The sequence below is a fragment of the Trichomycterus rosablanca genome, chromosome 23 (assembly GCF_030014385.1).
Source record: "Trichomycterus rosablanca isolate fTriRos1 chromosome 23, fTriRos1.hap1, whole genome shotgun sequence".
In the NCBI taxonomy this organism is placed as follows: Eukaryota; Metazoa; Chordata; class Actinopteri; order Siluriformes; family Trichomycteridae; genus Trichomycterus; species Trichomycterus rosablanca.
Window position 1 is genome coordinate 9,763,884 of NC_086010.1, and position 25,361 is coordinate 9,789,244.

The window sequence follows — 25,361 nt, forward strand, 5'->3', positions numbered from 1 at the left end:
ATACGCTGCCATACCAAACAAATAAAAAATAAAAAAAAATAAAAAAAAATTTGGTGAGGACATTAAAGGTTTAAATATGTATTATTTATTGTGCTTACTTCTTTGTACATAGCATAACATATCTGTCTGCACCAGGTTTGACTTTTACTTGCTTACTCTGTCTACAAATAGATTAAAATTTTATATTTCTGCTACAAATGGGTATGCTGCAAAGATCAAAATAGCAGCACAACATGCAATGGAGGGGAAAGACCTGCATAAATTTCTACTTGGTATATATGCTTCTGGGCCAATGTTCTTTAGATAAACAAGACCAGAATTTAACCCCTTTTTAGAAACTGTTTGGAAATGCAAACCAATACCAAATCCTTATCTTAACTGTAAAGCATAGTGAAGGGAGCATCATCATTGAGAACAGTCCACCAACCACAAATATATCCAGCCAACAGCGCCCCGTAGGCAGCGTCTTGTAAACTCAAACAGCAGCAATAGATGGTGGACCAACTGGGTAGGAGTGTCTAATAGAGTGGACAGTGAGTGGACACGGTATTTAAAAACTCCAGCAGAGCTGCTGTGTCTGATCCACTCATACCAGCACAACACACACTAACACACCACCACCATGTCAGTGTCACTGCAGTGCTGAGAATGATCCACTACCTAAATAATACCTCTCAGGGGGTGCTGACCGTTAAAAAAAGTATGCAGAGAAACAGATGGACTACAGTCAGTAATTGTAGTACTACAAAGTGCTTCTATATGGTAAGTGAAGCAGATAAAATGGACAGTGAGTGTAGAAACAATGAGGTGGTTTTAAAGTTATGGCTGATCAGTGTAACTGCTGCTAACAGAGGGTATTAGGTATTAAATACAAGAATTTACATAGAAAATGCTAATTATTTGTGCATTACTAATTAAGGCTGAATGCGCTTGGTATAGTGACTTGGATAAAGATCAGATCACACAAGTAATTAATATGAAAAAGCCAGTTCATTCCAAAGAGATCACAACCTTTTCTTAAGCATGTTTACAACAGTGATGTCTCTGATCTGATAAATAATTTCATTTTTTTAACCCTGGCATAACTAATTGAATGATACAAGAAAACATGCATTGCATTAAAATAAGTTTAAACTTTAAATACTCTGAATATTCTGAATACATCTTTATACCTCATTTACACAGATGATGGTGCAGCAGTTAGTGTGGGTGCCGCACAGCATTAGGGTCCTGTGAACCTGGGTTCTCTCCTCTAGTCACTGTCTGTGATGAGTTTGGTATAATCTCCCTGTGAGTCTCCTGCCTTCCAAAACAAAGCAGATGGTACATTGATTGCTCTGTATTTGGGTATGTTTGCGAGCAAGTTAACAGGTGAGCATGTGGTTACTTGCAATGAATAGGCGCCTCATCCAGGGTGTTTTCCAGTCCTTCGTCCAGGGCTTCCAGATCTGAACCTACAGCAATCCTGATCAGGACAAAACAGTTAGATAGATGGCAAGCAAACTCAAAATAATTAGTCAAATAAATCTAGAATCACTTACCATCTGATTTGTTAATTGTTAATAAAAAACTGAACATCAGAACCGGTTTTGTTTGTTGAGAAAATGACCCATCCAATCTAAAATGAGCAAACTCTGGATCATGAAACACTACAGAGAGCGTGAGGTGGATCCCACTCATCTGCAATAATTAAAATAAAACCTATGTGCAGATATTTAATCAAAATAAAACAATATTGTGTAACTAAATGGTCACTAACAAAAATGGGGCCAATCCTAGATTAAAAAAAGTGGCTGGATTAATAAAAAACAAAGCAATGAATGAAAGAAACAATATGCAGCCCGCAATGGAGAAAGTGGATAGAACAGGGATAGCACAGAAATGAGAACTTGGTGTCACAATATGACATGCAGCCCTCTGAAACAGTTTGTTTGTTTATTAGGATTTTGACATAATGGTTTTACACTGACGCAGACACGGGGAGAACATGCAAACTCCACACAGAAAGGACCCGGACCTGGCCGCTCAGGTGGCGCAGCGGTAAAAAGACACGCTGCAACCAGAGCTGGATTCCAGATACATCGTATCGAATCCAGCTCTGCCTTACCGGTCCGAGGACGAGTGGCTGTATGAGCAAGGATTGGCCGGTTGCTCAGTTGGGGGGCGGGACAAAGAACCGGATGTGGGTCTCTCTCTGTCAGAATGCTATTACGACCTCTGCCGGCTGATTAGAGGCGCCTACACAGAGATGAGGAAGGGTGCCCTTAGGGTGTGTCTCTCCGCATGCAACGCTAGGTGGCGCCACACTCATCAATGTGTGGGTGGCAAAAATGCATCCGGCTGCTGCCCATGTTTCGGAGGGGATATGAGTTAGTTTCGATCTCCTCGGTCAGGGAAGGGTTCGGCGTAGACAGAGAGGAAGCACACGATGCAAACTGAACAATTGGCTGCGCTAAAAAGGGGAAGAAAAGGGAGAAAAAGAAAAAAAGAAAGGACCCGGACTGCCCCACGTGGGGATCAAACCCAGGACCATCTTGTTGTGAGGCAACTCTGCTGCCCTCCCTCTGAAACAGAACAGACGGGGAACTATCAGAACCTGCCGTCTCGCCTATGCATGCACAGAACCCCTACCGTACCAACTGGTGCCCCCTGCACATGAAGTGGCTTTAAGGGTGGGTCCGGTCTGAAAGAGAGATGCCGTGCCACCACTGGGGCAATCTGCAGTGCAGCTGAAGATTGGACCGTACAAGGCATTCTTGCATCACGGCTTCAGAAAAAAAGTTAATGTGCAAACAAATGAGCTGGTCAGAATGAAAGAGAGAAGCCATGATATACAGTATAGGGAATCTTCCACCTCAAGCAAACTAACACTTGGTGGGTGGCACTGTCACCTCACAGCAAGAAGGTCCTGGGTTCAATTCCAAGGTGCAGCGATCCGGGTCCTTTAAGTGTGGGTTTCCTCTGAGTGCTGGGGTTTCCGCCCACAGTCCAAAGACATGCAGTCAGGTTAATTAGAGATACTAAAGTCCTTCTAGGTACGAGTGTGTGCATGCTCTGTGATAACCTGGCAACCTGTTCAGGGTGTTTCCAGTATTTCAGCCAGTGATTTTTCAGACCCACAGCAACACTGACCCGAATAAAGCGGTGGTAAAACAGACAATGAATGAATAAGTCAGTCACAGGTGATTGTCAATCAAGAAAAATTGACAGGTCAACTGCAACTGAGCCTCCATGCCCCAACTGCCAGCTATACTAAGTAGCGCAGAGGGACACAAGGCATGAGTGATTGAAGTTAAGAGAGACTGACAGATCACATGCTACTGTACCTTTGTGCCTCATTTGCCGGCCAAAACAGGTCGCACAGAGGGACATGACTCCTATCATGGAGTAGCTCTTGTACAGTGGACACCGTTTTTATTTATTAGGATTTTAACGTCATGTTTTACACACTTTGATTACATTCATGACAGGACAGGTAATCACTGGTTACACAAGGTTTATCTTTGATGTCAAACAGTCATGGACAATTCCCCTCACTTGCACGTCTTTGGACTGTGGGAAGAAACCGGAGCTCCCGGAGGAAACCCACACCGACACGGAGAGAACATGCAAACTCCACACAGAAAGGACCCAGAGCGCTCCACCTGGGAATCGAACCCTGGACCTTCTTGCTGTGAGGAGACAGTGCTACCCACCAGGCCCCTGTGCTGCCGATATAGAACAGGTAATTTATGTGAAGAATTTGTAATGCTTCTTCAGCTTGAAGCATCTGGAGTCATGTTCACTTATAGCGCTAAAGAAATACTATTCTGTGCTGCTGATTGGCTGATGTAAACAGTCACTGAATCTAAATTGGCTCAGGCTGCTGAAATAGCTGCCTTTTTCTGTCGTGTGCAAAGTGATGCCCTAAATTACTTAAGCACAAACAGCTTTCTACTGTGTTACTGAACCAAAAAATACTCAGTTGTTTTACACAACAAAGCAGTGGCGGCTCGTTCCTTAGGGCGATCGGGCGACGCACCACCAAAGGGCGAAAGGGAAGATATTTTTCTATCACAGCTGTGACAGTTCTGGAGTCTGTCTTGCCTCGGAATATCGTAGTCCAATCAGCGTCGAGTTGTGTTCCGTACAGTACCGCGCCTTTTGGGGCGACTTCTGTCTGACTGAAAATCGCCCCGGATTGCTCTCATAGACTCTCATGTTAAGGCACTTTTTTTTCGAACTGCAGGCGCTGCAATACATTCTGAATGGGTTCCGGGAGGGCTCGCACTTACGTGCTTGCGTCACACGTAACCTGGTGTCGCGATCTCGTCACCATGACCACTGATGTCAGTAACGCGTTACTCTAATCTGACCACATTTTTCAGTAACGAGTAATCTAACGCGTTACTATTTCCAATCCAGTAATCAGATTAAAGTTACTTATCCAAGTTACTGTGCGTTACTATTTTTGTCATTTTCCGTAGTAAAAAGATATATTTTTGCTTTCTTCTTGCGTCTCGGGGAGTGACGTCTGTCCTATGCGACAATGAAGTCACGGGCTGCGTCCGAAATCGCATACTTACAGAGTACGTACTAGATTGGAGGAAGTATGCACTACTCGGCCGGTAAAAAAGTACATCTTGCCAACGTCAGGTGATGACGTGGGGACGTGAGCTTTTTGTTATTTATTTGTCTTTAAAACATTTTATTTTATTTATCTTACTTACACTTGTGAACAGAGGACTCCGTTTTCCGCTATCTTTCTTGTTTCTTATTCCGCTTCAATCGCCTACGCAGCTCCAGTTGCATTATGGGATACATTAGCGGACCGCATTATATAACTAATGAAGTAACTTGTAATCTAACTTAGTTACTTTTAAAATCAAGTAATCCATAAAGTAACTAAGTTACTTTTTAAAGGAGTAATCAGTAATCAGATTACTTTTTCAAGGTAACTATGCCATCACTGACCATGACTACCATTACCTCAGTTCGGAGCAACTCCATCGTGTAATCAGGATAAATTAGCAACTAAAGAATTAGGGCCACCCAGACCAAATTTAAACATCAAGCAAGTATCTACAAAGGAGGGAAAATCATATAAGTTACAAGTAAATTACAAGTAAGTAATGTCATTTTTAAATTGTGAATTGTGATTGCACTTATCGTATCTCCCCAATTGTTTAATTGTACTTCTTTATTCATTGCACATCAGCCCCGATGCCCCCAATCTTTATTCTGGATCTGCAGCTCCTACAATAAAATGCTATCTGATGAAGACTGAATTAAATTGTTAGGGCTTTACCTAATTTTATGATTAATGGTAAAGCTGGTCTCTCTCCATGTTCAAAGTTATTTGTGAGGGCAAACTGACATGACTTAAGATGTTAATAATTTAAGCTTTAATTTACCAATTGAACGGGTCACCTTGGCCATCATCGCAACAATTGCCCCCCTTCCTGAGAGATTTGGCAGGAGCCGCCACTGCAACAAATGATAAAATAATACCTAATAATATATCATTTATTAGGTATTTATTCTTGAAACGTTATATATTTTGGGGGTGTAAGAGCTTGTAAGGCAGCACGCTAATGCCTCTAGTGAACGAGACCCTCCTGGTACCTGAGAGACAGCTTGGTGAGTTTTGGGTGGTGCAGTGCTGACCTCTTGTGGATGCCTTATACTAGTACACTTAAAAGTAGAACAATATAAAAAACATTTACAGGTTTAGTAGCAAACAAATGCATAAAATGTTCTTTCTTGGCAACAACCTGGGGAGAGTCATTTTCCTCGGTGCTGGTAAAGACTTTAAGTAACTTATACTTCAAAGAAAACAGTTTAAAGGTATTGAAACTCTTCCTGTGGTGCTTTTTTGTCCAGCTTTTATACACTGCCTGGCCAAAAGAAAAGGTCACCACCTGGATTTAACTAAGCAAATAGGTAAGAGCCTCCCATTGGATAATTACTGCCTGAATGATTATGTTTCAGCTGGCAACAAGTTATTTAACCCTAACTGATGCAGTGAGTAGCTTCTCATTTGTTAAACAACCATGTCGAAAGACACATCCTGTGGTCTTGGAAAAGATGTTCATCTGTTTCAGAAGGGTCGAATTATTGGCATGCATCAAGCAGAGAAAACATCTAAGGAGAAGCTGAAACTACTAACATCGGGTTAAGAACTGTCCAACGCATTATTAAAACGTGGAAAGACAGTGGGGAAACATCATCTTCGAGGAAGGAATGTGGTCGAAAAAAAATCTTGAATGATCGGCAATCACTTAAATGTTTGATGAAATCAAATCGTAGAAAAAAATACAGTAGAACTCAGGGAGATGTTTAATAGTGAAAGTAAGAGCATTTCCACATGCACAATGTGAAGGGAACTCAAGGGATTGGGACTAAACAGCTGTGTAGCCTTAAGAAAACCACTCGTCAGTGAGGCTAACCGGCAAAAACGGATTCAATTTGCTAGGGAGCATAAAGATTGGACTCTGGAGCAATGGAAGACGGTCATGTGGTCTGATGAGTTCAGATTTACCCTGTTCCAGAGTGATGGGCGCATCAGGGTAAGAAGAGAGGCGGCTGAAGTGATGCACCCATCATGCCTAGTGCCTACCGTACAAGCCTGTGGGGGCAGTGCTATGATCTGGGGTCGCTGCAGTTGGTCAGGTCTAGGTTTAGCAACGTTATGTGCCCAGAGAATGAGGTCAGCTGACTACCTGAATATACGACCAGGTTATTCCATCAATGGATTTTTTTTCCCCTGATGGCACGGGCATATTCCAAGATGACAATGCCAGGATTCATCGGGCTCAAATTGTGAAAGAGTGGTTCAGGGAGCATGAGACATAATTTTCACACATTGGCCACCACAGAGTCCAGACCTGAACCCCATTGAGAATCTTTGGGATGTGCTGGAGAAGACTTTGCGCAGTGGTCCAAATCTCCCATCATCAACACAAGATCTTGGGGAAAAATTAATGCAACTCTGGACAGAAATAAATGTTGTGACATTGCAGAAGCTTGTGGAAACGATGCCACAGCGAATGCGTGCCGTAATCAAAGCTAAAGGCGGTCCAACCAAATATTAGAATGTGTGACCTTTTTTTTGGCCAGGCAGTGTATTTCATGTGTTGACTGCTGTCAGGAAGTTTATGATACTTTTTGGAAACCTCAAGCAGAATGCACATTAAACCTTTACATCTGATTAACGATATGTACATGAATAAACACACATTTCATTAATGTCACACAATTCATTTAAAGACATTTCTTTTTTTGCTCCTTGAAGAGGTCAAGATGATTTTTATATATGTATAAACAAGTATTTTGTAACATTATTTTGTTATTATTAAAGAACTGAATACACAGCAACACATACATTGCCAGGTTTAATTATGAATAAACGTTCTGCTTTGTCTTGATTTGTTTTTTGATACACATTTTTGCAGTACAATGCTGATGTACAAGGAGTGTTGAGATTCACTACAGTCCTACTATTGTCCTTTAATAGGTAGGATCTGTAAACAATACTCCTACTACTGGGAAAATTAGCTAAGAAGTACATTTGTAAAGCGAATTTGAACTGACTCATTAAAACCAGCTTAAGGCTTTCACGTTCTCTGTGGCTGCATCTTAAATGGTGTTTAATGGTGTTATGAATTATTGAAGGGAACAAATTCCAAATCTGTAGTGAGTACAAAACATTCTACAATTAAATGAGTATGAATAATTAAAAATGAAGAAACAAACTGCAGATCTGTGGGTATAAGTTGCCCAAAAAAAAAGTAAATGAATCCAAAGCCTTTTGGGTTACCCAGGTACCTTGGCTACATGAACGCACATTAGTGACATGAGATAAAGTCAGGGCCTTCAAAACACTGGTCAGATTTCTGTGATGGATACGCTTCACAGAAAAACCTGGCAGAAAGAAATGTGAACACATCTTGTTTAGTTGGTGATTGACACCAAGTGGTGTTCAGTTGAGCTTTGCATTAAGCAGCTCCTGTAATAACAGCGCTGTTCTTGTTGATTTTCTATAGTGATTCTGGACATGCAGGGGCGTGCCTATACGTTACACAAAGTAGGTATGTTTGCTCTGTCTAGGAATCCAGGTAAGCAGTGGCGCCAACCCATGTCATTTTGTTTATTTTAGAAGAGGAAAGATTAGTGTATTTAGCCCCTCTGTTCTATTCTGTTTTAGAGGAGGAGGTTTCTTTTCTTTAGTGTCACACATGTCCTGACTCTGTGCAGGTGTACCTAGAAGAATTAATGCTGCTTTGAAAGCAAAGGCCGGTCACACAAAATATTGATTTGATTTCGATTTCTCTTTTCTTTATTCACTTACTTTCAAAATATAACTGCTACACCTACATTAATGTTCCCGAGTCTTTGGATAAACAGGGTGGCTCCAAAGAAACGAAAACTAGACAGCGAATGCAGAGGACTTCAGGTGTGCTGGGAAAATTACTATTTTTTCAGAGGGAAGTGTGAACGTTTAATTTAAGATAAACGTTTATATGCCGCTCAGGTGGTGCAACAGTAAAAACACACACTGGAACCAGAGCTGGGATCTCGAATGCATCGTATCGAGTCTCGGCTCTGCCTGCTGGCTGGGCTGAGCAGCCACATGAACAACGATTGAGAGAAAAGGGGGAGAAAATGCATAAAAAAATATATATATATACATATATGTACACCCCTCACATTTCTGCAAAAATTTTATTATATCTTTTCATGGGACAACACTATAGAAATAAAACTTGGATATAACTTAAGAGTAGTCAGTGTACAGCTTGTATAGCAGTGTAGATTTACTGTCTTCTGAAAATAACTCAACACACAGCCATTAATGTCTAAATGGCTGGCAACATAAGTGAGTACACCCCACAGTGAACATGCCCAAATTGTGCACAAAGTGTCAATATTTTGTGTGACCACCATTATTATCCAGCACTGCCTTAACCCTCCTGGGCATGGAATTCACCAGAGCTGCACAGGTTGCTACTGGAATCCTCTTCCACTCCTCCATGATGACATCACTGAGCTGGTGGATGTTAGACACCTTGAACTCCTCCACCTTCCACTTGAGGATGCGCCACAGGTGCTCAATTGGGTTTAGTCCATCACCTTTACCTTCAGCTTCCTCAGCAAGGCAGTTGTCATCTTGGAGGTTGTGTTTGGGGTCGTTATCCTGTTGGAAAACTGCCATGAGGCCCAGTTTTCGAAGGGAGGGGATCATGCTCTGTTTCAGAATGTCATAGTACATGTTGGAATTCATGTTTCCCTCAATGAACTGCAGCTCCCCAGTGCCAGCAACACTCATGCAGCCCAAGACCATGATGCTACCACCACCATGCTTGACAAGATACAGTTGTCTTGGTACTTCTCACCAGGGCGCCGCCACACATGCTGGACACCATCTGAGCCAAACAAGTTTATCTTGGTCTCGTCAGACCACAGGGCATTCCAGTAATCCATGTTCTTGGACTGCTTGTCTTCAGCAAACTGTTTGCGGGCTTTCTTGTGCGTCAGCTTCCTTCTGGCATGACGACCATGCAGACCGAGTTGATGCAGTGTGCGGCGTATGGTCTGAGCACTGACAGGCTGACCTCCCACGTCTTCAACCTCTGCAGCAATGCTGGCAGCACTCATGTGTCTATTTTTTAAAGCCAACCTCTGGATATGACGCCGAACACGTGGACTCAACTTCTTTGGTCGACCCTGGCGAAGCCTGTTCCGAGTGGAACCTGTCCTGGAAAACCACTGTATGACCTTGGCCACCATGCTGTAGCTCAGTTTCAGGGTGTTAGCAATCTTCTTATAGCCCAGGCCATCTTTGTGGAGAGCAACAATTCTATTTCTCACATCCTCAGAGAGTTCTTTGCCATGAGGTGCCATGTTGAATATCCAGTGGCCAGTATGAGAGAATTGTACCCAAAACACCAAATTTAACAGCCCTGCTCCCCATTTACACCTGGGACCTTGACACATGACACCAGGGAGGGACGACACATTTGGGCACAATTTGGGCATGTTCACTGTGGGGTGTACTCACTTATGTTGCCAGCTATTTAGACATTAATGGCTGTGTGTTGAGTTATTTTCAGAAGACAGTAAATCTACACTGCTATACAAGCTGTACACTGACTACTCTAAGTTATATCCAAGTTTCATGTCTATAGTGTTGTCCCATGAAAAGATATAATGAAATATTTGCAGAAATGTGAGGGGTGTACTCACTTTTGTGATACACTGTATATATACTGTATATATACATATAAAAGATAGCTCATTAATCATGCAAATAATAAAAGTGCAATTGTTAGTAATCAAGTAGGTCTATTATATTTTGTTTTATTAGTCTGTGGCCCATGTTTGCATATTTTTACTCCATCTGGTCTCCAACAAGAAAAGTTTGGACACCCCTGCACTAAACAAATACTATTGATCACTACTGATTGGCTGATGTAAACATTTACTGAATCTTAATTGCTCAGACAGCTGAAAGACCTGCCTTTTCTAGCCTGCGTGAACAAACGCTTTAAATTACTTAGGTACCACTGTGTTTCTACTGTGTTATTGAAACGTTCATTATTTTTGCAAACTTTCTTAATTTGCATTATTTATTCCCACACCTGCCTAATACTTTTTGTACAGTACTGTAGATTGTATTGAACTGTAGTCTTTTTTAAGGGGGGTGATGTTGGGGGAATAGGGGCAGAAACGGGATTAAAATTCTTGCTGCACAGCAACACCCACTGTCTGGCCGATCACTGTAGACCCAAAACTTCCTAAATCCCTATAGAAACTGATACTACAATAATTACCAGATCAAAGTCTTTATGCTAAACCGCTGAATTACAGGTGTTTTTATTATTTATGTATAGAATTTAGACATACAGCAGTTCCCCTTTAATAGACGTGTTGGGTAATTATGGTCTAGTCGTCCGTGTCGTCCCGTCCACAATGAAACTGCTGTATTTTCTTGGCGATACACTCCGCGATGCCGTGTCTGCTGGCTGCAATCAGTCTTCGAGACATCAGATCAAACGGCCCCCCTGGAATATGTGAACACCAGCTTAACACAGCTTAACTTAGTACTTGCTAAATTACCAACAGCATCTGCATTTTCTGTTTAGCATTTGTACTTGACTGTGAGCTAAGGGGTACCATTTGAACAAAGACATTTTCAATGCTGAACGAATTCTGTTCACTGTTATGCATTACTGATTAAAAACAGTGTAACATAGTAAATATAATATAATCTAGGGCAGATGAAATGCCTTTACTTGTCTAGATACATGGAGGGTTGGGGTCAATGCTGTCTGTAAAACATGCGTTGAATGAAGCATAATGCATAACAACCTCTAGTACCTGTAATGTCTGTGACGACTCCCCCAGCCTCAGTAACTATGACTGAACCTCCTGCCATATCCCAGCAATGGATTCCCATGTGGTAGTAGGCATCTGCTGCCCCACACGCCACTAAACACAGGTTCACTGCTGCACTGCCTGGGGTGCGGATCCTGTAGAAATATATTTCAATGTCTGGTGACTTTCTTTAGAGTATTTTAGCACCATATACAGTGCTTAAGGAGAATCAACATATCCTATTGAAACAGTCACATTATTTGTCAAACAGCATGAAATTAAAACTTAATAAATATTTCCATTTAGTTTAGGAAAAATATGGGGAAAAAATATTCTAAAATGAATTAGTTCAAATATTAGCTCTGCTACCGGTCGGCTGGGTGCCCCCGATCAGGCACAATCGGCAGTGTCTGAAGCAGAAAAAATTGGCCACCAGTCTGCTGGGTGGGAAAGACTGGACTAATCAGTGGCTAAAGTCTTCAACGCTGTGTAAGTTACTAAAGTGCAAAAATAAAGGAGCAAATTCCGCCCAAAAGTATGGGGGGATGAGAAGGTGTGCGGAAGGAGCGTGAAGGCAGGCGAATATACCCTCTTGGACACCATTGCGATCCCCAGCAGCGGATCTTATTTTTTTTAGCATTGATTATGCTAAAAACTGGGAGAAAACGGGAGACAATGTGAAAAAAAAATGGAAACCGTTAATAACATGGTTAAAAAGGTTTTAAAAATACCCCATTTTGCATTACTTGCAGCTAGGGCTGGGCGATTTTGCCCGCAAAAAAAAATCTCGATTATTTTAAAATTATAACAGATTGTCGATTACGATTTCGATTTGTATTGTTCTTGTATAATGCAATTGAAATAAGACTCAGATTACTTTTTTCTGCATTGTAAATTAAAATGACTGCAGAAGTGCAAAAATAGTACCACCACCACCTATAATTATCCTTTTAAGGATCTAAAAATTTATAACAATAACGATCACAATAATTAAAAACAAAATGGAAATCTGAATTATCTATATGCTTTATAAGAATAGCTCACAAACAACTCTTTTTTTTTTTAATAATGTGCAGCAAAACCTTACATTAGGAAAAGGACTAAAAAAAAGTTCTTTACAGGTTTCTTAAAAGAAACACGAGTCTGTGCTGTGCTGTTTCCACCACTGAGTGAGTCTGTATCAGTATCTATACTGGGGGAGGGGGGGTGAAGTAATCACTCAGCTCAGCTTAGATTTTGTCCTCTTGTGATTGGGGGGTGGATGGAGGGGGCACGTTCTGCTTCTAACTATATAGACTACAACTCCCATGTTTCCACGGACCGTCACATGTCCCCGGTCAGCCAATCCGCGCCGGAGTTTTGATTCAGTTCAGCGGTGTTCGATTCAGTGAATCTTAATTAAACTCTTCTGTTTGTGTCTCGTTTTACCGATCGTGTTTACGCTCCTTATTTCTGAATCTAACCGTTACCGTGTATAACCCTTGTTGTCTTCCGTTTACTGTTTTAGTTTATCCTCTGGTTTTGGACTCTGACCTGGTTTTGTACACTGTTTTTGCCTTTTTATATTAAACTTTCCCTGATTTATATTCCGCGAGCGTCTGGTCAGTTTCTGCCTCGTGTCATGTTGGTATTTTAGTAAAAAATATAAAGTATGTAAACAATCGCGATTGTCACATTCTAACATCGGGTGAAAACGTTCATTCTGATTAACCGAATTAATCGTGAAAATCGCCCAGCCCTACTTGCAGCAAAGAAACTGTCTGGATTTGTTGAACCAGCTTCTGCAAATATAGTTTTTGTATGTCTTAACTTTTCACCAATATCCATTGTGAAAACAATTGTTGCCACCTAATTAAAAAGTTGACCATGCCACCCACACAAAATGGTGAGACAGCACCAGGGTGGGGGGTCAGGTGCGATGCCAGACAGGCGGCAAGAATTGAATTAAACACTTTAGACAGACTTAGACAAATACACTAAAATTACCAACATTATTAAAATAGGTTCAGTTATTTATAATGATCTCAGAATTAAAAATACAAGATAATTGTATTTTCTGTATTTTAGAGGGATATTATTTTGCAGTGAGATAAATTGGTGTACATATTAGTCATTACCAGTTCTAAAACCAAAAACAGATCAACAGCTTGGCCGTGCGGCTGTGGTCTGACTCCAAGGATAAAAATATCTGCTTCTTTTGTACTGGGAACTGATGATAGAGTTTTGATTAAACAATAATAAATGTAGACCAGTAGCTCACCCATGAACAGGAATAGAAAGGATGCTCTGCATATTAGCCATCATGATTCTAAAGTGTTCTGGATCTTTCTTGAAGCCCATCTCGGTCAGTACCAGAGTCTTGGTGATGTCTATATAAATCCAGAACAAAGAGGTATTAAACAACCTCAAACAGCTCTTACAATTATTTTCCCAGTGTGAACGGACTCACCCTGCTGCTCTGAGACTTTAATAGGGATGCCATTGCAGAATGCTCCTTTCCCCTTGCGTGCAGTGTACATTTTGTCCTCCATGCAGCTGTAGACAATCCCAAACTCTATCTGAGAAAGAAACATGGATACACTGGACAATCCATAGGCCCATAATGCATAAGACATAAGAAAACCAGTACAAAATGCTACTCCTAAATGAAATATAGTTGGACTTTGAAGCACTCTGTAAGCAAATCAATAGAAAAATCTAGAACCAATATCCTGTTTTTAAGGTACAGAAATATTTTAAATGTACATCAATAAAGGACCTAAATGAATAGACTGCTTATATTTGACACCAATTGTACATGTTTATTTACTGTACCTGTTTATTTAATGCAAATCCAATAGATACAGACACAAATGGGAACCTGGAGACAAAAACAAGAAGTCAGTTACATTTGAGAAGGATTCATGTTAAATGTGAGGTCTATTACTGTGGTAAAAACCATTTACAGAACAAAATTAAAATGAAATTAAATAAACATTTACTACTGTCTACATGTGACATTTGCCATCCATACAATCAGTAATATTCAACCACTGAAAGGAAATAAGGTTTAGTTTGGTGTTTAGTTTTTAACAACATGTCTGCCCTTGGGCTTTGTTCATGGCAGGAGAGGTTGTGATGTCTTTTATTCGCCATTCTGTTGTATTTAGTAAAGTGATGTCTGTTGTCTATGTATGTCCATTATATGTGGTGCTTTAGTTTTGTTATTGATAATTTCATGAGTGTTTCTTCTTTTGTGATGTTGACATTGACCATTCCTAAATGGTCTTTGCCGTTAGGGTCTGTTGTCTATGATGGTCATAAATGATACATTTTAGCATTTATTTATTTATTAGGATTGTAACGTTATGTTTTACACACTTTGGTTTAGGGGTGTGCTATATCGTATCGTTCACGATAATACCGGTATAATTTTTAAAACGATACAAAAAAGCCCATATTGTAATAATAGCGATATTCTGCGTTGTTTACGTAATGACGTCACACAGCTACGCAAATGGCGTACGTTCGTTCCGTGGGTCATTTGGGCACAGCAACGAGTATGGTGGAAAGCGGCTCTGCGGTGGAGGAGCTCGTTCCAAAAACTCCAAGTCCACCATAAATTAATCTTTGGCAACCCAAACCCCAACCACCGCTTTGCCGGCAACTTTTTTGCGGAAGTATTTCTGCACGCAGGTTCACACAGGGACGCAATTCAACAGCGCACCTCCACCAAACAGTTCAGGAATACTCTTAACATTAATGTCAACCACCAATGCAGAAGTACTACTACTGCTACTTAGTACTACTACTACTGTACTTAGTAGTAAATGTGGCGCGCTACGAGTAAAGGCACCACCGGGCTCTGCGCGTTCCAGTGTTGGTGCCAAATTGGGCGGATTTTGATGGGAAACAATTTAATAGCAGTTAAATAACACTTCAGTCAATTTTCAATGCTGATTTGGCTTAATAGTGTTGGTCAGTCTGTATCATATTGTTAAAAGAAAATTAAAATTAGTTTTCCATGCATTCACGCTAGCATGTTCTGGGGTTCAATTGAGTGTCATCATTACACACAAGTTAGCAGGCAAATTATAAAGTATTGCAAAGGAATATCTTTGAAATTCTTCCTCATAATGTTAAGGTTGCTATATTTTGTTTTTTTTTACTTGTCAGGGAAAATGAAGAGAAAAAAAGCTTAGTAGTATGCTGGTCTTCGTGATGTAATTCTACATGGCACTCACTGCCTGTATAGGTAAATGAGTGAGTGACCACATAAAAAAAGGTATCAGTTTCTGTGTGACCCCTGTGTGAGCAATGGTCTCAGTCTGGCCACCCTTATGGAAATTGTCTGACTCCGCCATTACGTTACATTATTTTTACTGGAAAGACAAAATACAGAAAAGTGTGCGGAATTCTTACATACGTCTTACATTTTTTTACGAAGTGTTAACTTATATTAATTCTAAATAAAAACTGAACATTATTTATTTTTGCAATAGTGTTTTCTCGAAATAAATAAAATATTTTTCAGTGTTTTGTTATATCGCCAAAAATATCGTTATCGCAAAAATAACCTGAAATATTGTGATATTATTTTAGGGCCATATCGCCCACCCCTACTTTCTGCTTAAACTAATAACACACACATTATTCAATACATTGCATGGACTTATCATTTTCAGCAGTGATACAGTAGTAATGATCAACTGATAACCAACAAAGAAGTCATTGTTCGATTAACACAGTCTAGTTAAATGCTATTTAAATTTATTTTTAGCAGCTGACAATTGATTTTTATGAGATTTAAGGCTTACCAATACAAGGTAGGTGTACAAACTCATTTAGAAAAAGCCACCTTTTTTATTTTGAAGTTTTTTAAAATACATTATTATTAATTATATCATGAATGACGGAACTATTGAACATTAAAACCACATACAGTTGCTGTTTTTTGTACATGTGGATCTATCTGCTTGTTGCATTATAATTATTATAATTATTATTTTACAAAACATGGCGACATTGTGGCTCGGTGGGTAGCACTGTCGCCTCACAGCAAGAAGGTCCTGGGTTTGATTTCCATAAAAAAGGGGTTTGTGTCCTTTGTGTTTGCATGTTTTTCCCAAGTCTGCGTGGGTTTCCTCCGGGAGCTCCGGTTTCCTCTCACAGTCCAAAGACATGCAAGTGAGGTGAATTGGAGACACATACAGTGGTATGTAAAAGTTTGGGCACCCCTGATATTTTTCATGATTTTCCTTTATAAATCATTGGTTGTTCAGATCAGCAATTTCAGTTAAATATATCATATAGCAGACGAACACAGTGATATTTGAGAAGTGAAATGAAGTTTATAGGATTTACAGAAAGTGTGCAATAATTATTTAAACAAAATTAGGCAGGTGCATAATTTTGGGCACCCCAACAGAAAAATTACATCAATATTTAGTAGATCCTCCTTTTGCAGAAATAACAGCCTCTAAACGCTTCCTATAGCTTCCAATGAGAGTCTGGATTCTCGTTGAAGGTATTTCTTCTTTACAACACATCTCCAGTTCAGTCAGGTTTGATGGTTTCCGAGCATGGACAGCCCGCTTTAAATCACACCACAGATTTTCAATAATATTCAGGTCTGGAGACTGAGATGGCCATTCCAGAAAGTTGTACTTGTTCCTCTGCATGAATGCCTTAGTAGATTTTGAGCAGTGTTTAGGGTCGTTGTCTTGTTGAAGTATCCAGCCCCGGCGCAACTTCAACTTTGTCACTGATTCTTGAACATTGTTCTCAAGAATCTGCTGATATTGACTGGAATCCATGCGACCCTCAACTTTAACAAGATTCCCAGTACCTGCACTGGCCACACAGCCCCACAGCATGATGGAACCGCCACCAAATTTTACTGTGGGTAGCAAGTGTTTGTCTTGGAATGCTGTGTTCTTTTTCCGCCATGCATACCGCCCCTTGTTATGTCCAAATAACTCAATTTTAGTTTCATCAGTCCACAGCACCTTATTCCAAAATGAAGCTGGCTTGTCCAAATGTGCTTTAGCATAACTCAAGCGACTCTGTTTGTGGCGTGAGCGGAGAAAAGGCTTCTTCTGCATTACTCTCCCATACAGCCTCTGCTTGTGCAAAGTGCGCTGAATAGTTGAACGATGCACAGTGACACCATCTGCAGCAAGATGATGTTGTAGGTCTTTGGAGCTGGTCTGTGGGTTGACTATGACTGTTCTCACCATCCTTCGCCTCTGCCTATCTGAGATTTTTCTTGGCCTGCCACTTCGGGCCTTAACTAGAACTGTGCCTGTGGCCTTCCATTTCCTCACTATGTTCCTCACAGTGGAAACTGACAGCTGAAATCTCTGAGATAGCTTTTTGTATCCTTCCCCTAAACCATGATGTTGAACAATCTTTGTTTTCAGGTCATTTGAGAGTTGTTTTGAGGCTCCCATGTTGCCACTCTTCAGAGAAGATGCAAAGAGGAGAAACACTTGCAATTGGCCACCTTAACCCTTTCTCATAATTGGATTCACCTGTGTATGTAGGTCAAGGGTCAATGAGCTTACAAAACAAATTATGTGTTCCAATAATTAGTGCTAAATGTATTCAAATCAATAAAACGACAAGGGTGCCCAAAATTATGCACCTGCCTAATTTTGTTTAAATAATTATTGCACACTTTCTGTAAATCCTATAAACTTCATTTCACTTCTCAAATATCACTGTGTTCGTCTGCTATATGATATATTTAACTGAAATTGCTGATCCAAACAACCAATGATTTATAAAGAAAAATCATGAAAAATATCAGGGGTGCCCAAACTTTTACATACCACTGTAATTGTCTATGACCGTGTTTGACATTAAAGACTTAAACTGATGAGTCTTATGTAAAAAGTGGCTCTCTGTCCTGTCATCAATGTAACCAAAGTGTGTAAAACATGACATTAAAATCCTAATAAATGAATAAATAAATACTTCGTAGCTCATCTTTATGCTGGTGAACTTCTCTACTGGCAAACGTTTCCATTGCTATCCGGTATGTACCAGCATGCCTCGGAACGTTGAGGGAACGTTCGTGGGGGAACGTTGGGGAAACGTTCGTGAAGGAACGTTGGGGGAACGTTCGTGAAGGAACGTTGGGGGAACGTTCGGGGTGGAACGTTGGGGGAACGTTCGGGGGGGAAACGTTGGGGGAACGTTTGTGTGGAAACATTGAGGGAACGTTTGTGTGGAAACGTTGGGGGAACGTTCGGGGGGGAACATTGGGGGAACGTTTGGGGGGGAACGTTGGGGAAACGTTTGTGAAGGAACTTTGGGCGAACGTTCGTGTGGAATCGTTGGGGGAACGTTGGGGAAACGTTCGTGGAAACTTGGGGGAACGTTCGTGTGGAAACGTTGGGGGAACGTTCAAGGGGGAACGTTGAGGGAACGTTCGTGTGGAAACGTTGGGGGAATGTTCGGGGGGGGGGGAACGTTGAGGGAACCACCCAAGCGTTTTCTCAACAGTCCACCCAACCATTCCCTCAACAAGAAAACGAGTCATTATTCGTTTCAAAAACCGCATGCACACGCTGACATGCATGTATTTACTTCATATACAGTGTAAATCATGCAAGTGTTGAGAAAGTAATAATAACGTAACGGTGCGTCTCCTGTTGTTCTGGCTTGTGTGTTTGTATATGTGATGTGCATATATCTGTAAAAAACAAACATTATGGGGAGTGATTTCTGTACTGGATGTTGTACGTGGTCATGTTAGTTTATACTGGATGATCGCCCGACGTCGTCATTTATTTATTTATCTTCTTTTTATAGTATTTCTTGTTGTCGGCAAATAAACAACCAAAAATTAATAAAATTGCATGAACTAACTCTGCAGTAAACAAGAAGCAAACAGCAATTAAACAACAAATAAAGCTGTTAAATAATAATAAAGTGCATTAAATGTTGTAATAGTTACACAGTAACATGAACGATTAGTTCTGCCTGTATTACAGAACTGAGTTCTATACAGTAAAAGAAAATATTAATGTAAATGTTGTGGCGACTGTGATGTAAAATAATTCAAAGTCCAAACATGTGAGGGGGGTTTAACGAGAACGCTTCTTTTAATACCACACAAGCTCAGTGCAAAACAACAGAAGAACATGAGCACAGCCGGAAACGATACATTCTGATACCTTCCCTACACACTCGCTCCCTGCGCCCTATAGTGCACTTAACATTCTTAAAGGGCCAGACAATATATTTGTAACTCACATTACACGACAGGAGATACCTTAGAAACAACTTTCTTTTTCTTAGAATAGTTCTTTTTTTTTTTTTTTTTTTTTAAGTAAAAATAGTTCTTGTGTGAAGCTTCCCCAGCATGAATTTTAATAAAAGTGCCTGTAAAAAATTTGGAACATGTAGCTTTGTCTCAGAAGTGTCTTTTTGTTATTACCTTATGGGATAAAAAAATATCGAGATATATATCGTATATCGCCATTCAGCGAAAAAATATCGAGATATTATTTTTGATCCATATCGCCCAGCCCTACTTTGGTTACATTCATGACACCACAGGTAGTTACTGGTTAGACAAGATTCATCAGATTCAACTCACTTGCATGTCTATGGACTGTGCGAGGAAACTGGAGCTCCCGGAGGAAACCCATGCAGATACAAGGAGAACTAGCATTCTAGCATTAAGTGTTTGTTTGTAGTCTGAGTTTGGCATGCTGCATAATATGGGGCAGCTTCATTTTTTATCAAAAACGTGTGTTATTTTGGTGTGTCCACTACGACATCATGTATACACTGCCTGGTCCCAGTGTTTTAGTTTTTTTTCTTCAATAATGGGATTAGCTTTGTATATAGTTTATTCTGGTATGTATTCTATTCGTTTTGCTATGTGTCCCGGATATATGAGTTTATAAAAGCAATAAGCCACGAGAGACCGTGCGTTACTGCGATTTTATCATGGGGAAGGATGTTTTGCGAAGCGAAGAGGAGTGCCTAAAACGTCTTTCCCCGTAATAAAATCATAGCAGTAACGCACGGTCTCGAGTGGCTTATTGCTTTTATAAAACGGCGGTCAACATAAAATATAATAAAATACAACAATGTTTAATTTATAAATGTTTTTATTTACAAAAACACTTACAAAAAGCATTCTTCCGCAACCCCAGGTAGTTCGTTAACAGTGTTGGGGCGAACATAACATTCACTTTTTCTTTTCACTGGCGTATTAATATGGAATGATGTGAGGTGGTCATAGGTGTGCGTTTATCGGGGATTTTACAACGGCTTCGAACGCGGCTCAGCCAATCAGATTTTAGGACCAAAACTATCCGTTTTATAATATAGGTTTGATGTCCATTGGTAAAAGAACATAAGGATTTGTTATGCTAAACCTTTCTGAAGAGCTCTGAAGTTTGCTTCAAATGAAGTATTTCAGTTTTCAGTTAAATTTCAGTTAAATGATAACAGCAACTAAACAAAGAAATGAATAACAGATTTTAGATTAGCAGGATATTTTGTGAAAATTGCCATGTGATAATTATTCAGCCACTACACAATATTGCTGATCTTAAAACCTTCTGCCAATCTGTATGACCTAAAGCTGGGCTACAACATGATTGAACAATTGAGAAACATAATAATCAATAATTTCTCTGTTTACTGAGACTTACTGATGTATTTTTCATTTAATTCGATACACATTACTACAATACCTTTGTTGTGGGGGTTGAATATTTGAATATTATTGCAAATGTATATGAATTTAAAAAACCCTACATTTGTAAATGTGTTTTGCTCTGCTGCATTATGAAGGCACAATTACATAAGCAATGTTTACCAACATTTGATAAACATGTTCAGATATGTGTACTTGTGTGTTTCTATAAAAAAAAAAAAAATTAAGGTTACGATAAAAATGTGTGGCCTATAAAATTTACATCTACGACAGATCATGCCAAGACAATTGTATTAGAAATCTAAAAATAACTGTATAATTATTTAAATACCTGTGAACAAAGTTTGTAGTCCCATCGATAGGGTCAATGATCCATGTGGGATTGTCTGTGAGAATACTAGAAGCTCCGGCAGCCACAGACTCTTCACCTATAAAACTTACATATTTAACAGAGAGGAAGAGGAGAACGGGATGTACAGAGAATTGAGAATTGATTACTGAAGTTTGTTTACTTCTTTTAATTAAAAAAAAGCAATTAATTAAGCAAGGTTGTAATCACAATGCAAATGGTGGGGGGGGGGGGGCACTCCCCCTCCCCTTATATTCAGATATGCTCAAAATGCCCCCATCAGTGTGCTGATCTAAAAACTGTTTTATGTTTAACCCCCCCATTTATGTTTGTGTTAAATTCATGGCTACAGCCTTGGAATTAAATAATTAACATTGAAGAACCTACACAACTGTAGATTATCTTATTTTGTATATAACTAACAATTAATTATGTAGACCTGGTCACTTTATACAACCAATTTTTTTTTACAATTATTAACTAATAGCCTTACAGTGATTTAAAATCACATATACCATAATATAAGAATTTGGCCATGTCACCCATCACTAATTCTGACCATTCTTTTTCTGCACCTGTGACTGGGATACTTCTTCTTGATGGATGAAATGATGAGTTCTTCCACTTTCTGGTCCGTCTCTGTGACCAAGTCGACTGGAGAGCTCTTCTGCATGATTGATATATCTTTTCGCAGAGCATCTTGAATCATCTGTGTCACTCAAACAGAAAAGAAATGTTTACTTTTTTTGCAGTAGACCATTTAATATGAACAGAACTGACTCGTGATTTGTTGTAGCTTACCTTTCCTGCCTGTTTGGTCACCTCAACACAGTAATCCATGCATTCTTGCCAAGGATCCGACATGACTTGATAGATTAGATTAGATTAGATTAGACAGACAGACAGACAGACAGACAGAGACAGACAGACAGACAGACAGACAGAGACAGACAGACATACAGAGACAGACAGACATACAGAGACAGACAGACAGACAGATAACTTTATTGATCCCATAGGGAAAGTCAGTAAAATGAATAAAAAAAATAGGTTCACAATGACCTGGCTACTGAAATACAGTAAAAAAAAAAATACTGCAATGAGTTTGTTTGTTTGTTTATTAGGATTTTAACGTCATGTTTTTACACTTTGGCTACATTCATGACAGGAACGGTAGTTTTCATTACACAAGGTTCATCAGTTCACAAGTTTATATCCAGCACAGTCTTGGACAATTTTGTATCCTCAATTCACCTCACTTGCATGTCTTTGGACTGTGGGAGGAAACCGGAGCACCAGGAGGAAACCCCCGCAGACACGGGGAGAACATGCAAACTCCACACAGAAAGGACCTGGACCGCCCCACCTGGGGTTCAAACCCAGGACCTTCTTGCTGTGAGGCGACAGTGCTACCCACTAAGCCACCGTGCCGCCTACTGCAATGAGTAAACAGCACAGACATTATTGATGTTGCCTTAATGCTAAATGCCAAACATGTTAAATGTACATTTATGGGCAGCTGTAGCCTAGTGGTTATGGTACTGGACTAGCAATCAAACGGTCACTGGTTCAAGGCCCACCACTGCCAGGTAGTCACTGTTGGGCCCTTGAGCAAGGCGCTTAACCCTTTAATTACTTACACAATATATACTGTCACAGTACTGTAAGTCGCTTTGGATAAATGCCAAAATGTAAATATAAATATATAAAACCCAATCAGTCGGACAGACAGTAATTTCCAGTTCACGAGACAACTTGAAGGCTGCATTAAATCTAAATAAAAGCCTGGTAAATGTCATGCCTATTTATGTCCGGACTAATGTGATACAATAACCCAGTATTGACTATAGTGTCGCTAAGTAACAATAAAATGATTAAAACACCTTTAAAAGCTGTTATAAGAGTAAAATAAATGAGAGGCAGCGGAACGGTTGTTGTTAGCACTTGTTTGTTTAGACGTTCTATTATAATAACAAAACATGGCGTTTTCTCTTCATTACAGTGAGCTTCATTAACATAATATGTAAACTCCACTAATGCCATCTCACCTCCAGCAAACCGCGGTACATCCCACACAGCTCAACCGCCTGCAATTCTTCGTCTTACATCTGAGCAGACTAACATCCTACTAAAGGAGTGTTACCACCATCTACTGGACGCCATTAGTTCATCTCGGATGGATGAGGGGAAAACGCGCCTTTATCCGATTGAAACTCCTTTATCCAATCAGATTTGTAAGCGACTGTTTCTTTAGCCAATCAAAACTTTAAGCGCCTGCGCCTTTATTTAATCGCTGCACAAAGAGCTCGCATCGCTATACAACCAAAACTTTCCGCGACTGAAATTAGTGCACAAAGCGCATGCGTACTACACCAGCCTGGAAGTTTAGCGCTTTGTCCTTTAATTAATAATTGCATAAAGCACTTACAGTAAGTTCTAATCTTAATCCAGTCAAAACTTTCCAACAAAAATATTATTGTATGTAATAATTAATTTATTAATTATTGTATTTATTTATTGCATATTCTCCCCGTGTCTGCATGGGTTTCCACCGGGAGCTCCGGTTTCCTCCCACAGTCCAAAAACATGCAGTCAGGTTAATTGGAGACACTGAATTACCCTATAAGTGAATGGGTGTTTGTGTGTGTATGTGTGTCTGCCCTGCGATGAACTGGCGTCCCGTCCAGGGTGTTACTGTGTGCCTTGCGCCTATTGAAAAGCTGGGATAAGCTCCAGCACCCCGCCACGACCCTAATTGGATAAGCGGATAAGAAAATGAATGAATGAATTTATTTATTTATTATTTTATTAGCGTTTTTTATTATTCAGTATTTGCAGTCGTTGCACCAGCTTTTTTATGAAGTCAGAACTCGCATGTTTTCTCCAACCAAAACTCTAAGCTCATTCAAAGCACCTGTCCTAATCTATGACTCTGTAATCAGAGCACAAAGCTTCTGTACTTCTACTACTACTCTAAGCACCTGTGCCCCATCCACCCAGAACTCTGTCTGCACTTAATTCAATCAGAGCATAAAATACAATCCAACCAGAGGACAAAACAATTGTCTCAGTCCGACCAGAATTCCAAGCACCCAAATCTTTATCCAACCAGAGCTCCAAGCACCCACATCTTCATTCAACCAGAACTGCAAGCATCCATATCTTCATCCAACCAGAACTCCAAGCACCCACATCTTTATTCAGCCAGAAATCAAAGCAAAGAGTCTTTACCTAACCAGAGCTTAAAGCACCAATTATTTTTATCCACCATAACTCAGTGTCTGCATCAATATCCAGCCATAACTCAATGTGTCTAAGTCTTTAACTAACAAGAACTGAATGCACCTGTTTTGTTATCCAGAACTCAAAACACCTGCATATTTATCCAACAGGAACTCAAGGTATGTGTTTTTGTTCAACCAGAACTCAAGCATTCTAGTTAAATGAAGACAACTTAAGTGTCTACATCTTAATCCAACCAAAGCTCCAATTGCCTGCATCTTTAATAGATCAATACACAAAACCAGCTTTTCTCCTCTGACCAGAACTAACTGATTTACACAACCGTAATCAGAGAACACGGCCGCTGCACATTTATTTATTTATTTAGTGCACAGACTTCCTACATCATCATTAAATAGACAACCAGGAGTCTATTCTCCCCTGAATCACTAAGCACAATGCAGTAACACACAGGACAATACAGGCAATGCATTAAATATCAAACATGCTTCTATAATAAACATCATTCATTACTAGATCCAGTAAAGCCATATCAACCAACAACCTTCACAAACTGTGCTGACTTCCCTGCATTTAGCTCACCTGAAATAGACTAGGGCTGCACAGTGTCAACAAAAGGTGGAACTTGCACATCTGAAAAATAATAATAAAAAAAATAGAATGAAATGCAGCCTTTTTAACCAGGTAGAGGAAAAAAATAAATTTCTAAGCCAAATACAGATCCACCCCTTGTAGACAAAGATGCAGCCCATT

General features: G+C 39.9%; 1 protein-coding gene across 2 annotated transcripts; it reads right to left on the reverse strand.

Moving 5' to 3' along the window:
* Nucleotides 1-10,823: 10,823 nt before the first annotated feature.
* On the reverse strand, nucleotides 10,824-23,547 carry LOC134300918 (inositol monophosphatase 1-like). Of its 2 annotated transcripts, none has more exons than XM_062985389.1 (9): nucleotides 23,414-23,547; nucleotides 22,167-22,231; nucleotides 21,941-22,074; nucleotides 21,348-21,452; nucleotides 14,170-14,215; nucleotides 13,805-13,913; nucleotides 13,616-13,724; nucleotides 11,359-11,510; nucleotides 10,824-11,042 (listed from the first exon to the last, which is right to left on the reverse strand). In XM_062985389.1, the coding sequence occupies exons 2-9, from the start codon at nucleotides 22,227-22,229 to the stop codon at nucleotides 10,924-10,926; spliced, it is 837 nt and encodes a 278-aa protein (XP_062841459.1). In that variant the 5' UTR covers nucleotides 22,230-22,231; nucleotides 23,414-23,547; the 3' UTR covers nucleotides 10,824-10,923. The 2 variants fall into 2 exon arrangements, with proteins under 2 accessions (XP_062841459.1, XP_062841460.1); XM_062985390.1 differs by having other exon boundaries at nucleotides 21,348-21,444; nucleotides 23,414-23,546.
* Nucleotides 23,548-25,361: the final 1,814 nt, after the last annotated feature.